The 25848-nt window shown below is 44.9% G+C and overlaps 1 protein-coding gene across 7 annotated transcripts in view; it reads left to right on the top strand.

The window, feature by feature from the left end:
* The window catches only part of LOC129855444 (ecotropic viral integration site 5 protein homolog), a 100971-nt gene that overhangs the window by 72243 nt on the left and 2880 nt on the right, over nucleotides 1–25848 (top strand). For all 7 annotated transcript variants that reach the window (XM_055923106.1, XM_055923107.1, XM_055923105.1 and 4 more), the window contains one exon: nucleotides 23508–23603. In XM_055923106.1, coding sequence (XP_055779081.1) covers nucleotides 23508–23603 — 96 coding nt within the window. The remainder of the gene's footprint in view (nucleotides 1–23507; nucleotides 23604–25848) is intronic.

Genomic DNA, 25848 nt, shown 5'->3' with positions numbered 1-25848 from the left:
AAATACAAAATATATATTTATTGTGCGCTGTTTTAATACAAATTCCCACAAAAGGTGTTTTGCATTGTATTTCCTGAGCTAATGTAAATTTGGGAGGGAACAACAACAAAAAACTGTCGGCTCAAAGCTGTTTTAAACAAAAATCCTCAGTGGAAATCTGTGGTTAAACAGTGTATCTAGTGTAAATTGTTTCTAGACTTGACCAAATCACCTCAGCTAATCAAAAGGGACATGGAATGACTCCAATGTAGCATTGGAGTCATGAAGGGCTAAACTAACCTAAGACCTGACCCATCACCTTATGGGTGGCAGCGGTTAAAAGCGTTTGGCCAGTAACCATAAGGTCGCTGGTTCCAATCACCGAGCCGACTAATCTGTCGATGTGCCCTTGAGCAAAACACTTAACCCCAATTGCTCCGGATAAGAGCGTCTGGTAAATTACGACAATGTAAATTACTGCCCCCCCAGTTGCAAGAAGTGACATCCCAAAAACACACACACAAAACTATACAACCCAAATGGCTCCTAGCATGCTTTCTGTCCCTAACACTAAAACAATATTATTTTCATACAACTTAAATGAAATAAAAACTAGCAAATCAGGTCTTAAAACTAACTGAAACTAAGCTGAATTCAAATGACAAAACAAAAACTGAATAGATGTAAAAACAAATATAAAAAAGCAAAACTATAATAACCTTGCTTTAAATTTTGTCCTGCCCATAGCGACTTCTCCTCAACATAAGCCACAATTCAACCCTCCGTACCCACTCCATCATCATCTGAGCATTTCGGCTAACTCTGAGTTTACCAGCACTCGACACAGAGACGCACCATACATAGGCCTACAGGAAGGTGTACAGATTGAAGCCCTTATCTATTTGAGTGTTTTCTTCCTTGATGTGAGGAAGAAGGTGGGGTGATTTAAAGTGAAAGCTTTGAAAAAGGCCTGCTTACTGCAGAGGTGAGGAGTGCACCAAGAAACTATGATCATCTCCAGAAAGGAAAGTGACTCTTGTAGTCTGGCGTATCATAATTTCATATCATACCAACCATGCTCATGCCTGATTGAGTAGTCATTAAAACATGGCACCCTCAGTGGGTTGCCGATTTTTGTTTAGCTCCGACTATGTATTTGGAGATTGAAATCAACCTTTCTCTAAAAGAATTGAACATTATGGAAAAGTAATTTTTTGGACAGATTGAAGAGAAATTTACATAGTGTTTAATGTATCAGCAGCAGCTAAACAGATTTTATGCCAGTAGAAAACAACCTATGCATTTCCTGTGCTAGTGATTTGTCAGGTTATTGAAGCCTCGGTGTGGGAATCTTCCTACCGTGCTGCGGTTCTTTATCTAGTGTCCTGAGATTGCTGTTGGTGTCGTCTGTGTGTGAAACTACACCCAAAACAACACTGTGTTAACTCTTAATTCACTTTGGATAAAAGTATTATTACATTGTTTTTCTCATTACAGACAAATGTTTTAGTCCTTGATTATGAGCAGACTAGTTTCAGTGGTAGTATCATCTTCTGTGATCTGAGAAGAAACAGGGGGGGTTGACAGTGATTGCTTCAGTATTTCCACCAGCTCAGTCTGAAGAAACGTGATAATACAGAAGCTTTGATGTTTTAGCCCAGCGAGTAAACACGTTGGCGTTTCAGAAACATTGCTGAAACCTGTGAACTAGGTGTCAGACTCTCTGTCTGCTTTCTACACAGCGTCGGCCCACTCACATGCACCCATTAATATACCGACAATTAACCTATACTAAAGTTAACACATCCAAAAAGGATGTACAATAAATAGTCTGATATGCATTGTTAAAGGGCGACTGCACTTCCTGATTTGGCCATGTTTTTCATCAATGCTCATTACGAAATGCTAGCGGCCATGACTGAAGGCAAACAAGTTGTCTTGGATGTGTTTTTGCTATTCAATCACAACAAACAAGGTCAGGAGTGAGTACAGCGAGGTAAGCGAAGCTAGCTTTGCTAGGAAGAGAACTAAGCTATGAAGTTGAGGACTCCCCTCCTAACTGACTTGCCATCTCAAGATGGTCAGCTAATTCAGTTATATATATATATGTAGTTTACAGCCTGCGCTGCTTGTGTTTAGCCAAGCTGACAGCAGCTAACTAGCATAGATTGGTGATACCTGCAGCTGGCTATCCTATCTTGCTGATATTTCTATGGCAAGAAGCAAGAGCCAGTGTCTCAAATGTTTCAACGTTCCATCACGTCATGTTACCGTGGAAACGGTCTTTACTGGGGGACAAATTCCATAACTACTAATACTACTAATGTGAACACTGCACAAACATCGCCCAGCTTGAGTGTCAATAGATTTATCCCCCAAAAATTGGTGTGTGTTCATGTTACAAAGTAGGGCTTGAATATATATTTATTTTTTGCAAGACATTCCAAATGACTGTATCGCAATTAAAAAATGATGAGTATTTGTCCGCTTCTTCTCATATTGTCTTTTTAGTCTTGTCTCTTGTGCTATTTTTGTGCTGTGTGCGCACCTTCCTGTTTACACACACACACATCAAGCCCCACCCCCTGCCACTCAACAACAAATATGAGAGATCACTTCTTCCTCTTATACAAACTGTTTCAACACGCTATTTGCATTTGCTGTTTGGTCCAACAATCAGTCATATTGACACCGAAACACAATCTTACTGTAATGGAGGAGAAGTTAACCTTTCTAATGATACCCTTTTTATGTCTCAACTCTTCAAATTGCTCGCAGAGCAAACACTACTAAAATGGGAGTATCAATGAACATTTGATTCTGGATAAATAATTGTTTATCATGCGGCATTGCAGTACCACGATCTGCTAGGAGTATTTTAGCCTAACAGTTTAGTCGGCATTTTATAAATGTGCAATATGCATAAAACACGACATAAGGAATCATTCTGAGAAATACGGTACGCCACTGTAACGTCTGGTGCTCTCCTCATCCTCGGATGAGGTGAGGAGAGAAGGATCTTCAGACCAAAACGCAGCTTGCGGGAAATAAGCCATCTTTTTATTTATAACAACGATGAAGATGGCAACACGAAAACAAACACTTTAACAAACTTACAAAATAAGAAAACGACGTAGAACGAAACCTGAACATAAACTTACATAACTAAACATAAACTCACGTACAGGAAACAGACGACATCGAAACGAAACGAAACAAACAAACGCTACAGTCCCGTGTGGCACGAACATACATACTGACACGGAAGACAATCACCCACAACGAACACTGTGACAACGCCTACCTAAATATGACTCTTAATTAGAGGAACGCCAAACACCTGCCTCTAATTAAGAGCCATACCAGGTAACCCAAAACCAACACAGAAACAGAAAACATAGAATGCCCACCCAACCTCACGTCCTGACCAACTAACACACATAACAACTAACATAAATAGGTCAGGAACGTGACATTACCCCCCCCACAAGGTGCGAACTCCGGACGCACCAGCACAAAGTCTAGGGGAGGGTCTGGGTGGGCATCTAACCACGGTGGTGGCTCAGGCTCCGGGCGCGGTTCCCACCCCACCATAATCCATCCTAGCTTCCTCCCTCCAAGAATGTCCACCCTCTTTTTTCCCCCACAAAATCCTCTTAATAACATACCTAATAAGGACAACACCGGGACAGAGAGATAAATCAAGACAGAGGGATAGATAAGAATATAGAGGTAGATGAAGATAGAGAGGGAGATCAGGATAGAGGGGCAACTCCGGACTGAAAGGCAGCTCCGGACAGAGAGACAGCTCTGGACTGATGGGCAGTTCTGGGTATCTAGCCTTTTCAGGCTGAAGGGCAGCTCATGGCTGACTGACGAATCTCGACGCTCATGGCTGGCTGACGGCTCTCGACGCTCATGGCAGGCTGACGGCTCTCGACGCTCATGGCAGGCTGACGGCTCTCGACACTCATGGCAGGCTGACGGCTCTCGACGCTCATGGCAGGCTGACGGCTCTCGACGCTCATGGCAGGCTGACGGCTCTCGACGCTCATGGCAGGCTGACGGCTCTCGACGCTCATGGCAGGCTGACGGCTCTCGACGCTCATGGCAGGCTGACGGCTCTCGACGCTCATGGCGCTCTGACGGCTCTGGCTGCTCATGGCGCTCTGACGGCTCTGGCTGCTCATGGCGCTCTGACGGCTCTGGCTGCTCATGGCGCTCTGACGGCTCTGGCTGCTCATGGCGCTCTGACGGCTCTGGCTGCTCATGGCTCTCTGACGGCTCTGGCAGATCCTGTCTGGTTGGCGGCTCTGGCAGATCCTGTCTGGTTGGCGGCTCTGGCAGATCCTGTCTGGTTGGCGGCTCTGGCAGATCCTGTCTGGTTGGCGGCTCTGGCAGATCCTGTCTGGTTGGCGGCTCTGGCAGATCCTGTCTGGTTGGCGGCTCTGGCAGATCCTGTCTGGCTGACGGCTCTAGCGGCTCCTGTCTGGCTGACGGCTCTAGCGGCTCCTGTCTGGCTGACGGCTCTGTAGGCTCATGGCAGACGGGCGGCTTTGCAGGCTCATGGCAGACGGGCGGCGTTGCAGGCTCCTGGCAGACGGATGGCTCAGACGGCGCTGGGGAGACGGATGGCTCAGACGGCGCTGGGGAGACGGATGGCTCAGATGGCGCTGGGGAGACGGATGGCTCAGATGGCGCTGGGGAGACGGATGGCTCAGATGGCGCTGGGGAGATGGATGGCTCTGGCCGGATACGGTGCACTGTAGACCTGGTGCGTGGTGCCGGAACTGGAGGCACCGGGCTAAGGATAAGCACCTTCCTACTAGTGCGGGGAGCAGGGACAGGGCACACTGTATTCTCAAAGCCCACTCTATAACTGATGCGTGGTACCGGCACTGGTGACGCCGGGCTGAGGACAAGCACATCAGGATTAGTAGGGGGAGAAGATACAGTTTGTACAGGGCTCTGGAGACGCACTGGTAGCTTAGTGCGTGGGGCCGGAACTGGAGGCACCGGGCTAGATACACGCACTACAGGGAGAGTGCGTGGAGGAGGACCAGGGCTCAGGATACGCACTGGTAGCCTAGTGCGTAGTGTAGACACTGTAGGTACTAGGCTGGGGCGGGGAGGTGGTGCCGGAAATACCGGACCGTGGAGACGTACTGGCACTCTTGAGCATTGAGCCTGCCCAACCTTACCTGGTTGAATGCTCCCGGTTGCCCGACCAGTGCGGGGAGGTGGAATAACCCGCACCGGCCTATGTAGGCGAACCGGGGAAACCATGCGTAAGGCAGGTGCCATGTATGCCGGCCCGAGGAGACGCACTGGAGACCAGACGCGTTGAGCCGGCCTCATGACACCTGGCTCAATACCCAATCTAGCCCTCCCAGTGCGGGGAGGTGGAATAACCCGCACTGGGCTATGCACTCGTACAGGAGACACCGTGCGCTCTACTGCGTAACACGGCGCCTGCCCGTACTCCCGCTCTCCACGGTAAGCCTGGGAAGTGGGCGCAGGTCTCCTACCTGCCCTTGGCCCACTACCTCCTAGCCCCCCCCCAAGAAATTTTGGGGAATTACTTACGGGCTTTTTTGGCTTCCGTGCCAGACGCGTTCCCTCATAGCTCCGGTTCCTCTCTCCGGTAGCCTCTGCACTCCCCAGTGCCTCCAGCTGCTCCCATGGCTTTTCGGGCTTCCAGCCACGTCTCCTTGCTGCCTCCTCAAACCACCGTTCCTGGGCTTTAGCTGCCTCCCTCTCTTCCTGAGAACGGCGATATTCTCCTGCCTTAGCCCAGGGACCTTCTCCATTCATTATCTGCTCCCATGTCCAGAAATCCTTGTTTTTCTCCTGTCCCTTACTCCGTTTATTTTTCCCTTGCCGCTTGGTCTTAGCGTGGTGGGTGATTCTGTAACGTCTGGTGCTCTCCTCATCCTCGGATGAGGTGAGGAGAGAAGGATCTTCAGACCAAAACGCAGCTTGCGGGAAATAAGCCATCTTTTTATTTATAACAACGATGAAGATGGCAACACGAAAACAAACACTTTAACAAACTTACAAAATAAGAAAACGACGTAGAACGAAACCTGAACATAAACTTACATAACTAAACATAAACTCACGTACAGGAAACAGACGACATCGAAACGAAACGAAACAAACAAACGCTACAGTCCCGTGTGGCACGAACATACATACTGACACGGAAGACAATCACCCACAACGAACACTGTGACAACGCCTACCTAAATATGACTCTTAATTAGAGAAACGCCAAACACCAAACACACGCCTCTAATTAAGAGCCATACCAGGTAACCCAAAACCAACACAGAAACAGAAAACATAGAATGCCCACCCAACCTCACGTCCTGACCAACTAACACACATAACAACTAACATAAATAGGTCAGGAACGTGACAGCCACGTGGTTTAAACATCTGCAGAAAGTGGACAGGCTAGCAAGCTGTCCAAACAGTTGTAGACGGACAGAAGGGTGTGTTCATAATATATCATCTGTTATACCTTGTTAGCAAGCAAATAGATCCAAGTTGGATAAACTTGGAATAAACGCAGCAAAAAAAATAAACGTCCCCTTTTCAGGACCCTGTCTTTGAAAGATAATTCGTAAAATCCAAATAACTTCACAGATCTTCATTGTAAAGGGTTTAAACACTGTTTCCCATGCTTGTTCAATGAACCATAAACAATTAATGAACATGCACCTGTGGAACGGTCGTTAAGACACTAACAGCTTACAGACGGTAGGCAATTAAGGTCACAGTTATGAAAACTTAGGACACTAAATAGGTCCTTCTACTGACTCTTATAAACACCAAAAGAAAGCTGCCCAGGGTCCCTGCTCATCTGCATGATCAGGCATGCTGCAAGGAGACATGAGGACTGCAGATGTGGCCAGGGCAATAAATTGCAATGTGCGTACTGTGAGATGCCTAAGACAGCGCTACAGGGAGACAGGAACGCACAATCCCTCCATCAGTGCTCAGACTGTCTGCAATAGGCTGAGACAAGCTGGACTGAGGGCTTGTAGGCCTGTTATAATGCAGGTCCTCACCAGACATCACCGGCAACATCGTCGCCTATGGGCACAAACCCTGCTCTTCACTGACGAGTCGTGGTTTTGTTTCACCAGGGGTGATGGTCAGATTCGCGTTTATCGTTGAAAGAATGAGTGTTACACTGAGGCCTGCACTCTGGTGCGGGATCGATTTGGAGGTAGAGGGTCCATCATGGTCTGGGGCGGTGTGTCACAGCATCATCGGACTGAACTTGTCACTGCAGGCAATCTCAACACTGTGCCTTACAGGGAAGACACCTTCCTCCCTCATGGGGTACCCTTCCTGCAGGCTCATCCTGACAATACCCTCCAGCATGACAACGCCACCAGCCATACTGCTCTTTCTGTGCGTGATTTCCTGCAAGACAGGAATGTCAGTGTTCTGCCATGGCCAGCGAAGAGCCCGGATCTCAATCCCATTGAGCACGTCTGGGACCTGTTGGATCGGCGTGTGAGGGCTAGGGCCATTCCCCCCCAGAAATGTCTGGAAACTTGTAGGTGCCTTGGTGGAAGAGTGGGGTAACATCTCACAGCAAGAACTGGCAAATCTGGTGCAGTCCATGAAGAGGAGATGCACTGCAGTACTTAATGCAGCTGGTGGCCACAGCAGATACTGACTGTTGCTTTTGACCCCCCCCCTTTGTTCAGGGACACATTATTCCATTTATGTTAGTCACATGTCTGTGGAACTTGTTCAGTTTGTCTCAGTTGTTGAATCTTATGTTCATACAAATATTTACACGGTAAGTTTGCTGAAAATAAATGCAGTTGACAGTGAGAGGACGTTTCTTTTTTTGCTGAGTTTATGAAGATTAGTTGGCTACTCACTGGCATGTGGGCTTGTGCTTCAGACATTGTTTATGAGACCGGTGTTCATTTTCTATTGTCTGCTACAAGAAATTAGTCATTATTAGTGAATTTGCATTATGCATGGTTCTGGTTAAATGTGAACAAAAAGGTCATTTTCATAGACTTGAAATCCAGATCAGTGATTATTGCAAAAAAAAGCAGGTTATACTATTTTTGGTTGGTGTTGTGGTAGGCTTATAATTTAATCTAAAATATAATTTCACAAGCACTGAATTCGTTGTATTATTGCATACTGCTTGAAATGTTGTATATTTGACCTTTAATTGTAAAACAAAGCTTATTTAGAGAAAACATTAAACAAATCGAGAAATATATATCGTGAATAGACCATATGTTTGAAAATGTCGTTTTTAAGCCAGCTTTATAACAAAGATAAAACATTGTATGCTGTAAATATCGTATTGATGTGTTTCTGAAGACAGTATGCCTACCCTTAACTAGCAAATACAAATGTGTGTAGAGTACAACCAGAACAAGAATGGCATTCTATTTCTCTAGTTGGCCAAATCTAAGGATTTGGCTGTCTAACCACACACTGAAATGTACAGCTCTCTGGGTGAAGTTCTGCTTTTAAGTCTCCAATGGGTGATGATGTCCCTTCCATCTACACTTCATGACCAAAAGTATGTGGACACGTGGTCATCGAACATCTCATTCCAAAATCATGGCCGTTTTAATATTCAGTTGGTCCCCACTTTGCTGCTAAAACAGCCTCTAATCTTCTGGGAAGGCTTTCCACTAGATGTTGGAACATTGCTGCGGGGACTTGCTTCCATTCAGCCATGAGCATTAGGGAGGTCAGGCACTGATGTTTGGCGATTAGGCCTGGCTCACAGTCGGCGTTCCAATTCATACCAAAGGTTTTCGATGGGGTTGAGGCCAGGGCTCTGTGCAGGCCAGTCATGTTCTTCCAAACTGACAAACCATGTCTGTATGGACCTCGCTTTGTTATGCTGAAACAGGAAAGGTCCTTCCCCAAAATGTTGCCACAAAGTTAGAAGCACAGAATTGTCTAGAATGTCATTGTATGCTGCAGTGTTAAGATTTCCCTTAACTGGAACTAAGGGGCCTAGCCCGAACCATGAAAAACTGTCCCAGACCATTATTCGTCCTCCACCTAACTTTAAGTTGGCATTATCAATTCTGGCAGGAAGTGTTTTCCTGGCATCCGCCAAACCCAGATTCATCCGTCGGACTGTCAGATGGTGAAGCGTGATTTATCACTCCAGATTACACGTTTCAACTGCTCCGGAGTCCAATGGCGACGAGCTTTACACCACTCAAGCCGTCGCTTGGCATTAAGCATGGTGATCTTAGGCTGTGAGTGGCTGCTCGGCCATGGAAACCAATTTCATGAATCTCCCGAAGAACAGTTCTTATGCTGATATTGCTTCCAGAGTCAGTTTGGAACTCAGTAGGGATTGTTGAAACCAAGAACAGACTATTTTTACGCGCTACGTGCTTCAGCACTCGGCGGTACCGTTCTGTGAGCTTGTGTGGCCTACCACTTCGCAGCTGAGCCGTTATTACTCCTAGACGTTTCCACTTCACAATAACAGCAGTTACAGTTGACTGGGGCAGCTCTAGTAGGGCAGAAATTTGACCAACTGACTTGTTAGAAAGTTGGCATCCTATGACGGTGCCACATTGAAAGTCACTGAGCTTTTCAGTAAGGCCATATAGAAAAAGATTACAGGTTATGGACAGGTGCAGTCAGGTGGCAGGGGGGTTTGAGTGCATGTCATTTCATCCTGGATATGAAAGTGTTTGCCTCAACCCATTGGTCCAGCAGGCATAGTTCAATAACTACAGCAGATGTGAGATGCAGAAGGAAGGCACTCTTGTCATACCACTTTAGGCTACTGACCAATTCAATGGAGGAAGTGTTGTCGGCCAGTAGCCTACAAAGTAAAATGAGAAGAGTGCAATTGTTGAATTGATGGAAATATTCTAAACAAGTTGTAACAGTTCCATGTAGAATAAACCATACTACACATAATACTGTAGAAGCAGTGTTCTGCTAATATAACAACGTGCAAATATTATACCTTCCTGTATGTTCTCCCATATACAGTGCATTCATAATGTATTCAGACTTCTTGACTTTTTCCACATTTTGTTACGTTATTCTAAAATTGATGAGGGGGAAAAAACAATTTAATCAATCTACACAAAATACCCCAAAATGACAATGCAAAACATATATATTTTTTTAAACATTTACCAAATTAAGAATAAATAAATGAAATATTACAGCCTTGAGTCTTGAGTCTTCTTGGGTATGACGCATCAAGCTTGGCACACCTGTATTTGGGGAGTTTCTCCCATTCTTCTCTGCAGATCCTCTCCAGCTCTGTCAGATTGGATGGGCAGCGTTTTCAGGTCAGCTATTTTCAGGTCTCTCCACTCTCTGTTCGATCGGGTTCAAGTCCAGGCTCTGGCTGTGCCACTCAAGGACATTCAGAAACTTGTCACGAAGCCTCTCCTGCTTTGTCTTGGCTGTGTGCTTAGGGTTGTTGTCCTGTTGGAAGGTGAACCTTCGCCCCAGTCTGAGGTCCTGAGCGCTCTGGAGCAGGTTTTCATCAAGGATCTCTCTGTACTTTGCTCCGTTCATCTTTCCCTCGATCCTGACTAGTCTCCCAGTCCTTGCTGTTGAAAAACATCCCCACAGCATGATGCTGCAACCACAATGCTTCACCATAGGGATGGTGCCAGGTTTCCTACAGACGTGATGGATGGCATTCAGGCCAGAGTTCAATCTTGGTTTCATCAGACCAGAGAATCTTGTTTCTCATGGTTTGAGAGTCCTTTTGGCAAGCTCTAAGCGGGCTGCCGTGCCATTTACTGAGGAGTTGCTTCCGTCTGGCCACTCTACCATAAAGGTGTTATTGGTGGAGTGCTGCAGAGATGGCTGTCCTTCTGGAAGGTTCTCCCATCTCCACAGAGGAACTCTGGAGCTCTGTCAGAGTAACCATCGGGTTCTTGGTCACCTCCCTGACCAAGGCCCTTCTCCCCCAATTGTTCAGTTTGGCTGGACAGCCAACTCTAGGAAGAGTCTTGGTGGTTCTAAACTTCTTCCATTTAAGAATGATGGAGGCCACTGTGTCCATGGGGACCTTTAATGTTGCAGATTTTTTTTGGTACCCTTCCCCAGATCTGTGCCTTCACACAATCCTGTATCGGCGCTCTACGGACAATTCCTTCGGCCTCATGGCTTGGCTTTTGCTCTGACATGCACTGTCAACTGTGGGACCTTCTATAGACAGGTGTATGCCTTTCAAAATCATGTCCAATCAATTGAATTTACCACAGGTGGACTCCATCAAGTTGTAGAAACATCTCAAGGATGATCAATGGAAACATGAATGAATACTTTTGTAAATTAGGTTCTTTAGTTTTTTTTATTTTAATACATTTGCCAAAATGTCTGAACCTGTTTTCACTGTTATTATGGTGTATTGTGTGTAGATTGATAATGCATTTTCCTTACTTTTTTCAAATCCATTTTAGAATAAGGCTAACAAAATGTCTAGGGATCTGAATACTTTCCTAATGCACTGTAAGACAAGCATTCGCTAACATGTTTGAATAATACACAGACTATACACAGACTCGGCGAAAGGAAGTGCATAGAGGATGTTGTTCCCACTGTGAGGATTAGAATTTATCCAAACCAAAAACCGTGCATCAATGTTGACTATGAACTTTCTTTTTACCCTACTGTGGGGCAGACTGTTTGTTCCCACGCTCGGGACTCTGACTCTCTCTTGGTTACACAGACTTTTGGCACCCCATCCTATTCCAACCGCCTATCACTGGCTTAGTATTCATGTTACCTGATGAAATTGATGTATAATATGATCCTGTTGCCATCTAATGCACATTCAAATGTCAGATCAACACTGCAGAGCTCTCCCTGTCCTCTGCCGTGTCTTGATTGTATTACTGCTGATGATATCGGGAAATGTGAATGTACACTCTGGCCCATCTACTGTTTCTTACCCCAATTCTTACTTGTGCTCTGTTTTGCTAATTTCTGCTCTCGTAAAAGCCTAGGTTTTCTGCATGTTAACACTTGAAAGTGTGGGTTCACAACTCCAATCCAGATGTGTTGGTCATTACTGAGACGTGGTTAACCCCAAGAATTTCTGGAAAATGGTTAAAGACCTGGAGAATAAACCCTCCTCCTCACAGCTGCCCATGTCCTTTAAAGTTGATGATGTGGTTGTTACTGACAAGCACCTGGCTGAGCTCTTTAATCACCACTTCATTAAGTCAGGATTCCTATTTGACTCAGCCATGCCGCCTCACCCGTCCCAACATTTCCTGATCTCCCACCCCTTCTAATGCGACTCGCCCCAATTCTCCCCCCTTTTTTCCCCCTGCCCCGCTACAAAGTTTCTCCCTGCAGGCGGTCACTGAGTCCGAGATGCTAAAGGAGCTCCTTAAACTTGACCTCAAAAAAACATCTCTGTCAGATGGTTTAGACCCTATAATCGCCAAGACTATCTCTGACTTTTTTAACCTGTCTCTTCTGTCTGGGGAGGTTCCCATTGCTTGCAAGGCAACCATGGTTAGTCCTTTTATTTAAAGGGGGAGATCAAGCTGATCCTAACTGTTATAGGCCTATTTCTATTTTCCCCTGTTTATCAAAAGTGTTGGAAAAACTTCAATAATCAACTGACTGGCTTTCTTGATGTCTATACTATTCTCTCTGGCATGCAATCTGGTTTCCACTCAGGTTATGGATGTGTCACTGCAACCTTAAAGGTCCTCAATGATGTCACCATTGCCCTTGATTCTAAGTAATGTTGTGCTGCTATTTTTATTGAGGGGTCTTTGGCCTGGTTTGCTAACTACCTCTCTCAAATAATGCAGTGTATAAAGTCAAAACATCTGCTGTCTCAGCCACTGCCTGTCACCAAGGGTGTACCCCAAGGCTCTATCCTAGGCCCCACGCTCTACTCAATTTACATCAACAACATAGCTCAGGCAGTAGGAAGCTCGTTCATCCATTTATATGCAGATCATAGTCCTATACTCAGCTGGCCCCTCCCTGTATTTTGTGTTAAATGCTCTACAACTAAGCTTTCTTAGTGTCCAACAATCTTTCTCTGCCCTTAACCTTGTTCTGAACACTTCCAAAACAAAGGTCATGTCGTTTGGTAAGAAGAATGCCCCTCTCCCCGCAGGTGTGATTATTACCTTTTGAGGGTTTAGAGCTTGAGGTAGTCACCTCATACAAGTACTGGCTAGACGGTACACTGTCCTTCTCTCAGCACATATCAAAGCTGCAGGCTAAAGTTGAATCTAGACTTGGCTTCCTCTATCAAAATTTCTCGTCTTTCATCCCAGTTGCCTAACTAACCCTGATTCAGATGACCATCCTACCCATGCTAGATTATGGAAACTTTATTTATATATCGGCATGTAAGGGTGCTCTCGAGTGGCTTAATGTTCTTTACCATTCGGCCATCAGATTTGCACCAATGCTCCTTATAAGACACATCACTACACTCTATACTCTTCTGTAAACTGGTAATCTCTGTATACCCGTCGCAAGACCCGCTGGTTGTTCCTTATTTCTAAAACCCTCTTAGGCCTCACTCCCCCCTATCTGAGAAATCTACTGCAGCCCTCATCCTCCACATACAACACCCGTAATGCAAATGCACATTTGTGGCCTGCTGGAGGTCCTTTTGCAGGGCTCTGGCAGTGCACCTCCTTGCACAAAGGCGGAGGTAGCGGTCCTGCTGCTGGGTTGTTGCCCTCCTACGGCCTCCTCCACGTCTCCTGATGTACTGGCCTGTCTCCTGGTAGCGCCTCCATGCTCTGCACACTACGCTGACAGACACAACAAACCTTTTTGCCACAGCTCGCATTGATGTGCCATCCTGGATGAACTGCACTACCTGAGCCACTTGTGTGGGTTGTAGACTCCGTCTCATGCTACCACTAGAGTGAAAGCACCGCCAGCATTCAAAAGTGACCAAAACATCAGCCAGGAAGCATAGGAACTGAGAAGTGGTGTGTGGTCACCACCTGCAGAACCATTCCTTTTTTGGGGGTGTCTTACTAATTGCCTATAATTTCCACCTTTTGTCTATTCCATTTGCACAACAGCATGTGAAATTTATTGTCAATCAGTGTTGCTTCCTAAGTGGACAGTTTGATTTCACAGAAGTGTGATTGACTTGGAGTTACATTGTGTTGTTTAAGTGTTCCCTTTATTTTTTTGAGCAGTGTATTTAATTTCTCCCTATCCCAATCTGTTGTCCCTACTTGCTTTAAGATGTCCACCAGGTAGGCAACAACACTTCCGGTATGCTTATCCTCAACATAGGTGACCCCACAAGGGTGCGTGATCAGCCCTCTCTTATACTCCCTGTTCACCCATGACTCAGTCATCAAGTTGGCAGACGATACAACAGTGATAGGCCTGATTACCAACAATGATGAGACATCCTACAGGGAGGTGGTGAGGGCCCTGGTGGAGTGGTGCCAGGAAAATAGCTTCAAGTTCCTCTGCATGCACATCACTGAGAAGCTGAAATGGTTCATCAATGCAGACAAATCAAATCAAACTTTAATTGTCACATGCGCCGAATACAAGTTTAGACCTTACCGTGAAATGCTTACTTACAAACCCTTAACTCTTCTAGAACTGCACTGTTGGTTAAGAAAATAGTGTGGTGAAGAAGGCGCAACAGAGGCTCTTCAACCTCAGGAGGCTGAAGAAATGTGTCTTGACCCCCATGACCTACAGAAACTTCTACAGATGCACCATTGAAAGCATCCTTTCGGGCTGTATCACCGCCTGGTACGGCGACTGCACCGTCTGCAACCGCAGGGCTCTCTCCAGAGGGTGGTGTGGGCAGCCCACGCATCACCGGGGGCACATTGCCTACCCTCCAGGACATCTACACCCCCCCAGGCTCACAGGAAGGCCAAGATTATCAAGGACCTCCAGCCACTCAAGCGACGGTCTGTTTAGATAGATAGATAGATAGATAGATATACAGTGGCAAGAAAAAAGTATGATAACCCTTTGGAAATACCTGGATTTCTGCATAAATTGGTCATAAAATTTGGTCTGATCTTCATCTAGGTCACAACAATAGAAAAAACACAGTTTGCTTAAACTAGTAACACACAAGCAATTAAATATGTTTTCATGTCTTTATTGAACACACCGTGTAAACATTCACAGTGCAGGGTGGGGAAAGTATGTGAACCCTTGGATTTAATAACTTGTTGACCCTCCTTTGGCAGTAATAACCTCAACCAAATGTGTTCTGTAGTTGCGGACCAGACCTGCACAACAGTCAGGAGGAATTTTGGACAATTCCTCTTTACAAAACTGTTTCAGTTCAGCAATATTCTTAGGATGTCTGGTGTGAACTGCTCTCTTGAGGTCATGTCGCAGCATCTCAATCAGGTTGAGGTCAGGACTCTGACTGGGCCACTCTAGAAGGCCTATTTCCTTCTGTTGAAGCCACTCTGTTGTTGATTTACTTCTGTGTTTTGGGTTGTTGTCCTGTTGCATCACCCAACTTCTGTTGAGTTTCAATTGGTGGACAGATAGCTTAACATTCTCCTGCAAAATTACTTTATAAACTTGGGAATTCATTTTTCCGTTGATGATAGCAAGATGTCCAGACCCTGAGGCAGCAAAGCAGTCCCAGACATGATGCTCCCTCCACCATACTTTACAGTTGGGATGAGGTTTTGATGTTGGTGTGCTGTGCCTTTTTTTCTCCACACATAGTGTTGTGTGTTCCTTCCAAACAACTCAACTGTAGTTTCATCTGTCCACAGAATATTTTGCCAGTAGCGCTGTGGAACATCCAGGTGCACTTTTGCGTACTTCAGATGTGCAGCAATGTGGGGTTTTTTGGGCACCAGTGGCGTCTTCCCTGGTGTCTTCCCATGAACACCATTCTTGTTTTACGTATCGTAGACTCGTCAACAGATGTTAGCATGTTACAGAGATTACTGTAGGTCTTTAGCTGACACTGATTCTTCTTAACCTCATTGAGCATTATGCACTGTGCTCTTGCATTCGTTTTTGCAGGACAGCCACTCCTAGGGAGAGTAGGAACAGTGCTGAACTTTCTAAATTTTTAGACTATTTCTCTTACCGTGGACTGATAAACATCAAGGCTTTTAGAGATACTTTTGTAACCCTTTCCAGCTTTATGCAAGTCAACAATTATTAATCTTAGGTCTTCTGAGATTTGTTTAGTTCGAGGCATGGTTCACATCAGGCAATGCTTCTTGTGAATAGCAAACTCAAATTGTGATATTTTTTTTATAGGGCAAGGCAGCTCTAACCTCCAATCTCGTTTCATTGATTGGACTCCAGGTTAGCTGACTCCTGACTCCAATTTAGCTTTTGGAGCAGTCATTAGTTTAGGGGTTCACATACTTTTTCCAACCTACACTGTGAATGTTTAAATGACGTATTCAATATAGACAATAAAAATACAATAATGTGTGTGTTATTAGTTTAAGCACACTATGTTTGTCTATTGTTGTGACTTAGATGATCAGATCAAATTCACATACTTTTTTTTGCCACAGTATTTATTTGACATTTTATTCATTTAGCAGATGCTTTTATCCAAAGCGGTTACTGGAGTAACTAGGCCACCTGCCGCCCCGCTACCATCTAGAAGGCGGAGACAGTACTGGTGCATCAAAGCTGGGACCTTGAGACTGGAAAAACAGCTTCCATCTCCAGGCCATCAGACTATTAAATACTCACCACTAGCCTCCGTCCAGTACCCTGCCCTGAACTTTAGTCACTGTTACTAGCCGGCTTCCACCCGGTACTCAACCCTGCACCTTAGACTGCTGCCCTATGTACAGTACATAGTCATTGAACACTGGTCACTTCAATAATGTTTACATTTACCCACTTCCTATTTATATACTGTATTCTTGTCAAGGCTCATCCTATATAACTGCTGTACACACCTTTTCTATTAATATACTGTCATTAATGTCTATACACAACAGGATATACCCTGAGTATACCAAACATTAAGAACATAATATTGAGTTGCACCCCCACTTTTGGCCTTAGAACAGCCTCAATTCGTCGGGGCATGGACTCTACAAGGTGTTGAAAGCGCGGGATGTCCTTTGGGTGGTGGACCATTCTTGATACACACGGGAAACTGTTGAGCATGAAAAACCTAGCAACGTGGCAGTTCTTGACACAAACCAGTGTGCTTGGCACCTACTACCATAACCCGTTCAAAGGCACTTCAATCTTTAGTCTTGACCATTTACTCTCTGAATGGCACACAAACACAATCCATGTCTCAATGCTTAAAAATCCTTCTTTAATCTGTCTCCTCTTCATCTACACTGTTTGAAGTGGATTTAACAAGTGACATCAATAAGGGATCATAACTTTCACCTGGTCAGTCTATGTCATGGAAGGAGCATGTGTTCTTAATGTTTTTTATACTCAGTGTACATATACACACACCCATCTGGTACTGGGTCAGACCCCCCTTTGCCTCGAACAGCCTGAATTCTTCGGGGAATTCTAGAGGGTGTCGGAAACTCCACAGGGATGTTGGTCCATGCTGACGCGATGGCATCACGCAGTTGCTGTTGATTGGACAGCAGTACATTCATGCTCCAAATAGCCCGTTCCATCTCATCCCAAATATGCTCTATTAGGTTGAGGTCTGGGGACTGCACAGGCCACTCAAGTAAACTGAACTCGCTGTCATATTCCAGGCCATGTTTTTCCACTCCTCAATTGTCCAGTGTTGGTAATTGCATGCCCACTGAAGCCACTTCTTCTTGTTTTTAGCTGATAGGAGTGGAATATAGCAAGCTGGCTACATCCTATGATTAGCTAGCAAGGTAGTCTCCAAGTGCCTGCCCTATATTGACCTTAAATGCCAATGGGCTACAGTTAGCTGTTGTTAGCAAGGTATCTAGCTAACGTGAGCTATGCACATCTTCCTCTGACATGCTACATCACATTACACGTTAGCATGTTGTATTTAACTAGCTACAGTATCATTCCCCTTTCATCTGTGGTATCATAGCTAACCTGGCTCGCCAACATCAAATAATGTTTTATAACCAAAAGTAGCTACTAGCTAGCTAGTACCAGTTATCTACTTATCTAACATACTCACCTGAACGAGTGGTTTGACGGTTGACCGGCAGCAGAAGTGTCGGATGTAATCCATTCCTCACCATCTGGCAATATTGTTGAAATGCATTGGAAGATACATTTTATCTAGCTGTGTCCAGTCCAGGTGGTGCTTGTACAAGCAGACGATCTATGGGAGGAAGGATGTCAGCGTTGCGCTGCAGCTGAAACCCGGTCCCCACTTAGTCCGAACGCTCCTTGGCGACAACACCAGGCTCCAGAGCATTGAAGCTGTAAAACAAAAATACATAAATTACAATACACACATCTAAAAGTAAAAGAATAGAATTAAGAAATATATAAATATTATGACGAGCGATTGACTAAAATACAGTATATACATATGAAATTAGTAAAACAGTATGTGAAGTGACCAGTGATTCCATGTCTATGTACATAGGGCAGCAGTCTTATGGCCTTGAGATAGAAACTGTTTTTCAGTCTCTCGTCCCAGCTTTGATGCACCTGTATTGACCTCTCCTTCTGGATGATAGCGGGGTGAACAGGCCATGGCTCGGGTGGTTGATGTCCTTGATGGTCTTTTTGGCCTTCCTGTGACATCGGGTGCTGTACAGTTGTCCTGGAGGGCAGGCAGTGTGCCCCCGATGATGCGTTGGGCAGAGCGCACCACGCTCTGGAGAGTCCTGCGGTTGTGGGCGGTGCAGTTGCCGTACCCGGCGAGTAATACAGCCCAACAGGATGCTCTCAATTGTACATCTGTAAAAGTTTTTGAGGGTCTTATGGGCCAATCCAAAATTGTTCAGCCTCCTGAGGTTGAGGAGGTCGCTGTTGCGCCTTCACCACACTGTCTGTGTGGGTGGACCATTTCAGATTGTCAGTGATGTGTACGCCGAGGAAGCTTTTCACCTTCTCCACTGTGGTCCTGTCGATGTGAATAGGGGAATGCTCTCTCTGTTGTCTCCTGAAGTCCACGATCAGCTCCTTCGTTTTGTTGAGGGAGAGGTCATTTTCATTGCACCATTCCACCAGGGCCCTCACCACCTCCCAGTAGGCTGTCTCGTCATTGTTGGTAATCAGGCCTAATACTGTTCCGTCATCTGCAAACTTGATGATTGAGTTGGAGGCGTGCGTGGCCACGCATTCATGGGTGAACAGCGAGTACAGAAGGGGGCTGAGCACACACCCTTGTGGGGACCCTGTGTTGAGGATCAGTGAAGTGGAGGTGTTGTTTCCTACCTCCACCACCCGCCCGTCAGTAAGTCCAGGACTCAGTTGCACAGGGCGGGGTTCAAACCCAGGGCCCCGAGCTTGGAGGGTACCCATACAGCTCTGTGAAGCGCAGAGCCTGACCTCTGACGTCATTTATAGCATGTTACTGTAAAGCCACTGCATTCCAATTTAGGTGCTAATCAGTGCACAAATCTTTTATTTTCAGCTTGTATACGGGCAAGAGTGTAAATGGTTATTTAGTGTCAATATACTTTTTTTGAACCAACATCCCCCTCCATAATTATGCACGCACACACACACGCACTCACACACACACACACACACACACACACACACACACACACACACACACACACACACACACACACAGTGTGGTCTGAGGTTTTGTTACTAGGTTCTTCAACAACAACACTGCATCAACACCAGCGTTCACCACTACCGAGTACCGCCCCCTCACTCTCGCGGGTCCTGCAATGAAACCATTATTTGCAACTTATGATCATGTCAATCTTCATTATACTGAGTTTCTTTTTGATTTAGCTGTCTTCGAATATGTGTATGGAAGCTAATAGTTACTGCAGTTGGTAGTTGCCAGACAGACGTTTACCAGCTCTTGAAGGTTTTAAATAACCACTTTGTGTTAATCAGAGCCCATGCCATGTGGTGCCAGTGGTGAGCTCTTGGTTTGTGGTTTGAGAACCTGGTTGCAGCTCTAAAGGTTGTGGGTAGATGCCCCGTCTTACCTTTGCCTTCAGTCGCTCTGGTTGTAGGCCCAGGAGAAGGAGTGCAAGAAAGCAATGACTGATAAATTGTTGTCCACTGCGTTTAACACCTCACGTAAAAGCCACATAAAATGTGTCTGATGGCATGCTTTAAAATGAGAGGGTTGGGCTTTGTGAAAAGACTGTGATCATGAGCCGAGCTACAGTACAAGGCACTTTTCCCCAAAAAGTGAAGAAAGCAGGTCCTATCAACTTAAATAGTAATTGTTTGGTGTGTTAAACCAATAACCAATTGGAGGGTGGTTTGCACACAAAAGTAGACAACTTCAGATATTCCTTTCTCGTTTTTTTAAAATCTGTTTTTTTTTTCACCTCCAAATAGTAATGTATGATGTGTAGCTTTAGTGAACTCATCCGATGAGTGCCGCCTCACTTCTGCCCACTACGCCTTGCAGTTTTTCCCCTCACCATTGTCGTACTCTTACCTTGAAAAAGCCCCCGCGGTTATCTGCCTATCTTCCTCTAACCAACACTTCACTATGTCCCACCTACATTACGGCCCGCTGATGGAAAGTATTCACCACACGCCAGTTGCGGCATTTATTTATGGTATTTTTTTATTGGTAGAATTTCACAATTCTAGGTTTGCGAGGAACTTCCAGTACTAAACTACCATAAATATAATAAATATGGTACATAAATATGTATCATGAGGTAAAGCGCTCAGTCAGTGAAACCGAATGTATAGTAAAATGGACATCAGGATTTTTGCATTGATGTTGCAGTATAAATGTAGCTGTATGTATATGTGATCCATGGTACTACCACAGCTCGGCTATCTTCTTGTCAAGAGAAGAAACCACTTCCTATTGTGAGTCGAAGACACTCTGACAGCTAGAACCAGAGGTGACATGTTGGAAGCCTATCTATGATTTGTACTTCTGCATGCGTGATTGCCTCACAGATTTCCATGTATATTTAACAGAGGGGCTTTTGCAAATTCAGTGGTTATTAGAGGTTCCTCATAGTGTTTTCGGACTGCTCTCTTGGTAATTGCTTCTGCAGTTTTATCGGTAAATACATGGTGGTTTGCATTTACAAAAAAATGACGTGTTGTTTGTCATCATTGCTATTGTGTGTGAGGAAACTGGTCAAAAAGTCACATTTCCTGTCATAGTATCTATGCTTGTTTTTTTTTTTTACCCTAATAGCGTTAGTGCAACTATTGTTCTTTGGATGGGACATGTGCCACAAGATTGTAGAGAGCATGACACTGAACACGAAAGAGCACTCACTTGGCTCACAGCTACTTTGACATTGGGCGCAAGCAACTATTGTTAATTGGGAAAAAGTCACTAAGTGACCCTGTTATGGACATGACGTGTCACAAGATTGATTCTGTGCAATCTAACGCTCCTCTACCACAGCCATATACAGTGCCTTCAGAAAGTATTCACACCCTTTGACTTACTCCACATTTTGTTGTGTTACAGCCGGAATTCAAAATGTATAAAAATAAATTGAAAATGTATTGAAAATGAAATACAGAAATATGTAATTTACATAAGTATTCACACCCCTGAGTCAATACATGTTAGAATCACCTTTGGTAGCGATTACAGCTGTGAGTCTTTTTGGGTTAGTCTCTAAGAGCTTTGCACACCTGGATTGTGCAATGTTTGCCCATTTTATATTTTTCAAGCTCTATCAAATTGGTTGTTGATCATTACTAGACAACCATTTTCAAGTCTTGCCATATATTTTCAAGCAAATGAAAGTCTAAACTGTAACTCGGCCACTCAGGAACATTCACTGTCTTCTTGGTAAGCTACTCCAGTGTAGATTTGGCCTTGTGTTTTAGGTTATTGACCTGCTGAAAGGTGAATTTCTCCCAGTTTCTGATGGAAAGGTTTTCCTCTAGGATTTTGCCAGTGCTTGGCTCCATTCCATACATTCTTTTTATCCTGAAAAACTCCCCAGTCCTTAACGATTACAAGCATAGCCATAACATGATGCAACCTCCACTATTCTTGTAAATATGGAGAGTGGTACTCTGTGTTGTGTTGGATTTGAACATTTCAGCTTTTCAATTTGTTTTGTAAACATTTCGGGAAAACATAATTCCACTTTGACATGATGGGGTATTGTGTGTAGACCAGAGACGACAAAAATATTCTCAATTTAATCCACTTTAAAAATTCACGCTGTAACAACAAAATGTGGAGAACGTCCAGGGGTGTGAATACTTTCTGGAGGCACTGTAAACCAAGATTGAATGTCGAGAGGACAAACAAACAACAATCACTAGCCAACAGCCGTAGGACAACAACCACCTACGGGGGAGGGTGGAGGTGTTGTGTAGACCTGGAGGGATGCAGTCAGGCGAGCCATGGCTGTGTCCCAAATGGTACCCTATGCCCCATACATGGCTGCCCATAGTCTCTAGTCAAATGTTGTGCAGTATATAGGGAATGGGTTAGCATTTGGAATGTACCCATGACTTAAGACATTTGACATCCCTGGCCACAGTCCTTAACCCCCAGGCCACAACTTGGCACCTGGTGATTCACACAGCTGAGTACGAGGAAGTCTTATTAACTGCCTCTCCCTTATCACTAGCTAGCTCTGTCAGGAGAGAGGGAGGGAGGGGGGGGGGGACCTCAAGAAAAACACAGATTCCAGGAAGAACAGCTGCTTGCTTAGATCTCACATTGTCAGCAGCTTGTCAGGGTCCTAGGCCTACACCCTCAACCTCTCAACCATAACCTGACCACAGGAATCGAGAACGTTGTATACATTTTGAGGTGTTGGGTCAGACAGAGGTGGTTCTCAGCTCACTACCTCACCCACCCCACCCCTGCGTTTTACATCTTCCCCATTTCCCCCCCTCCCCTGTTCCCACGTTGCAGGTTGTGGTTAGCCTGAACCCTTCAGCCTTTGACGATGTCCCTCTCTTTCTCTCTTTCTGTCTGTCGCTCTGTCTGTCGCTCTGTCTGTCTGTCTAAACTATTCCAGGCTTTAGACAGGAATACGTTTAGGTTTATAATGGGGTATGTGTGTGTCTCCTACTGCTGCAGCTGTCTGCGCTGATGAAGGTAAACAGCACGTGTCATGTTTGACTGTTACTAGGCTCATCCCCAGGGCCCAAAGAGGAAAACGATACCAACGACTATATCTATCTTGTTAGTATAGCTAGGCCCCCCTCCATCTTTTACTAAGTCAACAGTCACTCTGTACATATCTTCTAGGATGCTTCTGTTATGCAAGTTTTCCAATGAGATAGCTCTAGTGTCTCTTGTCTGGTGGTAGTTGTCTCCCTCCCTCCCAATCTGCTTATCAAGTTGCCCTTGTAACAGCTCAAGGTTTCCAACATTTACAGCGTCCACAGTGTCACAAACGTATTATCGCCTCTCCAGTGGTCTTATGCTTAGAGGAACAATGATAAGCTATGCTTTGAGACATGTTTTCTGTTTGTTTCTACAGAAAGAAGAAGGGAAGGTCCAGGGCCAGCTGAACAACACAGACTCCAGTCAGTACATCCGAGACCTGAAGGACCAGATAGCTGAGCTCAAACACGAGGTGAGCAGTTACAACAGGGGAATACTGAACCAGGGGAATAACAAACACCGCTTGTACCTGTTGTTTTCAGAGACGATTTTGTTAGCTGTTTTTCTCACGTGTTTTTGCTCAGATTTGTCTATTTTGAAGCCAACTGTAGAAGTGTAAACTACACCCATAAGCTTCCTGCGCTGAGGGTGTTGATGTACCAGTACACACCCCTCTCCTGTAACTCTATTATTTTAACGCTAAAACCCACTCTTCACCATACTGAGAGAGCAGTGGAGGACCCAGATTGAACGGAATGGAGTCTCATAAACTACTTGTGCTCCTCTGTGTGCACCACAGCTGGCTATTCTCATCCGAATAGCTAGATCAAGGATTTGAAGGTTATGAATTTCATCACATAAATATACATCTACAAGATCAGCTACAGGTTTGCCGGTTTGACTTTGACACAATCACTTCAGCAGAGTGGGCCATCTTTGATCAGAATAGTGTCCTTCATATAATACAAACACCTGATCAGGCCTGAATGTAGGATTCTCTTGTAGGATTATATATGCAGAACCTGATGCACCCTTTTATTCTGTGTAGTGTGTGTGCACGGTATTGTAATATGACATTTGGCACATTTTATAAACAACTGTTATAATGTGAAAAGAGCGGTAGAACCCCAACCCCCCCCCCCCCCCCCCCCCCCCCGAAAGAAAATAACAGAAAAGAGAAGTAGAAGAACAAAGCAACTTGTTTTCTTCCAGCAAATCAATGATTTACCAGGGAGGATGTAGTCAGATTTTTATCTCCTCCTAAAATAAAATAAAAAGAGGACAACAAAAGGCTGGTAGACTTGTGGTTGAACTGAGCTGCACTAAATCATGCATTGTGTCGCTCTGGGTCTCCTATCAAGACTGTGCAGCCAGCCAGGCGGTCAGTTAAACAGTCGGTCAAGCAAGCCGAAAAACAGTCAAGGTAGTCAGTCACAGTTAGTCAAACAGGCAGTCAGCCGGGCTGTACTCAGTTGCATCTCAAATTTCACCCTATTCCCTATATAGTGCACTATTTCAAAAGTAGTGCACTATATAGGGAATTGCACTATATAGAGAATAAGATGCCATTTGGGACACAACCAGGGCTGTTGGTGTGGCCAGGGGGTGCTGAAGAATGGGTGGCTGTGAAGCTGTGAATTATGCTTTCTGAAGTGTTGTTGGTGACAGGTTCTGAGTGACAAGAAATGACCTCATAGCCATGATCTGGATGTATAAACCCCTCCCCCGTGACCTGAGATATCTAATCCTGGACATGCTACAGTTAGCAGGAAATACTGACAAGACTACTGAATTTGTTTTTATTTGCACACACAAGATGAAATATGGTTATAAGAATTTAAAGACAAAAAAGTAGCAGGATAGGTAAAATATAGAGACATATATATTCTAGTTATTCAATTTTTGTCAGTGGGTAACTTTAAGGCCCAATTTCTGCATTTCTTGGTGACAGCAGTAGAGCAGTAGTGAGACCAAAGGCTCAGTGTAGACAGACCAAGGAAAAGAAGAAGGGGTAAAAGTGTGCCGCCCACAATGTGCTATTTCAATCACACATTCTCATAAGAGTGCTGGGTTTACAGTCAGCCACAGAGAGTTGCGCGAAACCAAAGTTGACTAATTTCTCTCAGGATCAAAAAGACGTCTCAAATGGCTCTTGGCTTTTTGCACTTAACTTTCTTTGCACACTTGTGTCAGTCAAACTGGAGTTTGAAATCACTGATCTCTGTCATAAATTGGTAGTTTTTTAAAGCCCTGGTATTTGAGGAAAGTGACATGTACCGGTACAAGAACTAAATTGAGTCATTTCTCTAAGTGTGTCTCTCTCCCTACATGTTTGTCTTTGCGAGGCAGGTTGATCCAGGTGACTTCTAGGCAGGGCAGGTGTGGTTCCAGAACAACATTTTAACCTGACCTATCTGACCCATCTTTCACTCGTTTCGCAGCCCATACCGAATATATGATGTGTAATTGTTTTGTGGAAGGGAGGAGCATGATCAGTGAATGAACACACGTCTACCAATGAGTGTGAACGTGCCTCTTGCATGCGTTTAGAAATCCATCTCCTCCCATTGTCGATATTTCAGAACTGATGTTTTCATTAGTGTTGACCTCTTTATCTTTGTTGTAGTTTGTGCATGTGGTTTCCATAAAGAGCAACAACTCAAATGTTCTCAGGGGCTCTTCCCGTGGCGATGTATGGATCTGTCCCCATTACACTC

The sequence above is a fragment of the Salvelinus fontinalis genome, chromosome 5 (assembly GCF_029448725.1).
Source record: "Salvelinus fontinalis isolate EN_2023a chromosome 5, ASM2944872v1, whole genome shotgun sequence".
Classification (NCBI taxonomy): domain Eukaryota; kingdom Metazoa; phylum Chordata; class Actinopteri; order Salmoniformes; family Salmonidae; genus Salvelinus; species Salvelinus fontinalis.
Note: the sequence above shows the minus strand (reverse complement) of the source record. Positions and strands in the feature narration are given on the sequence as shown.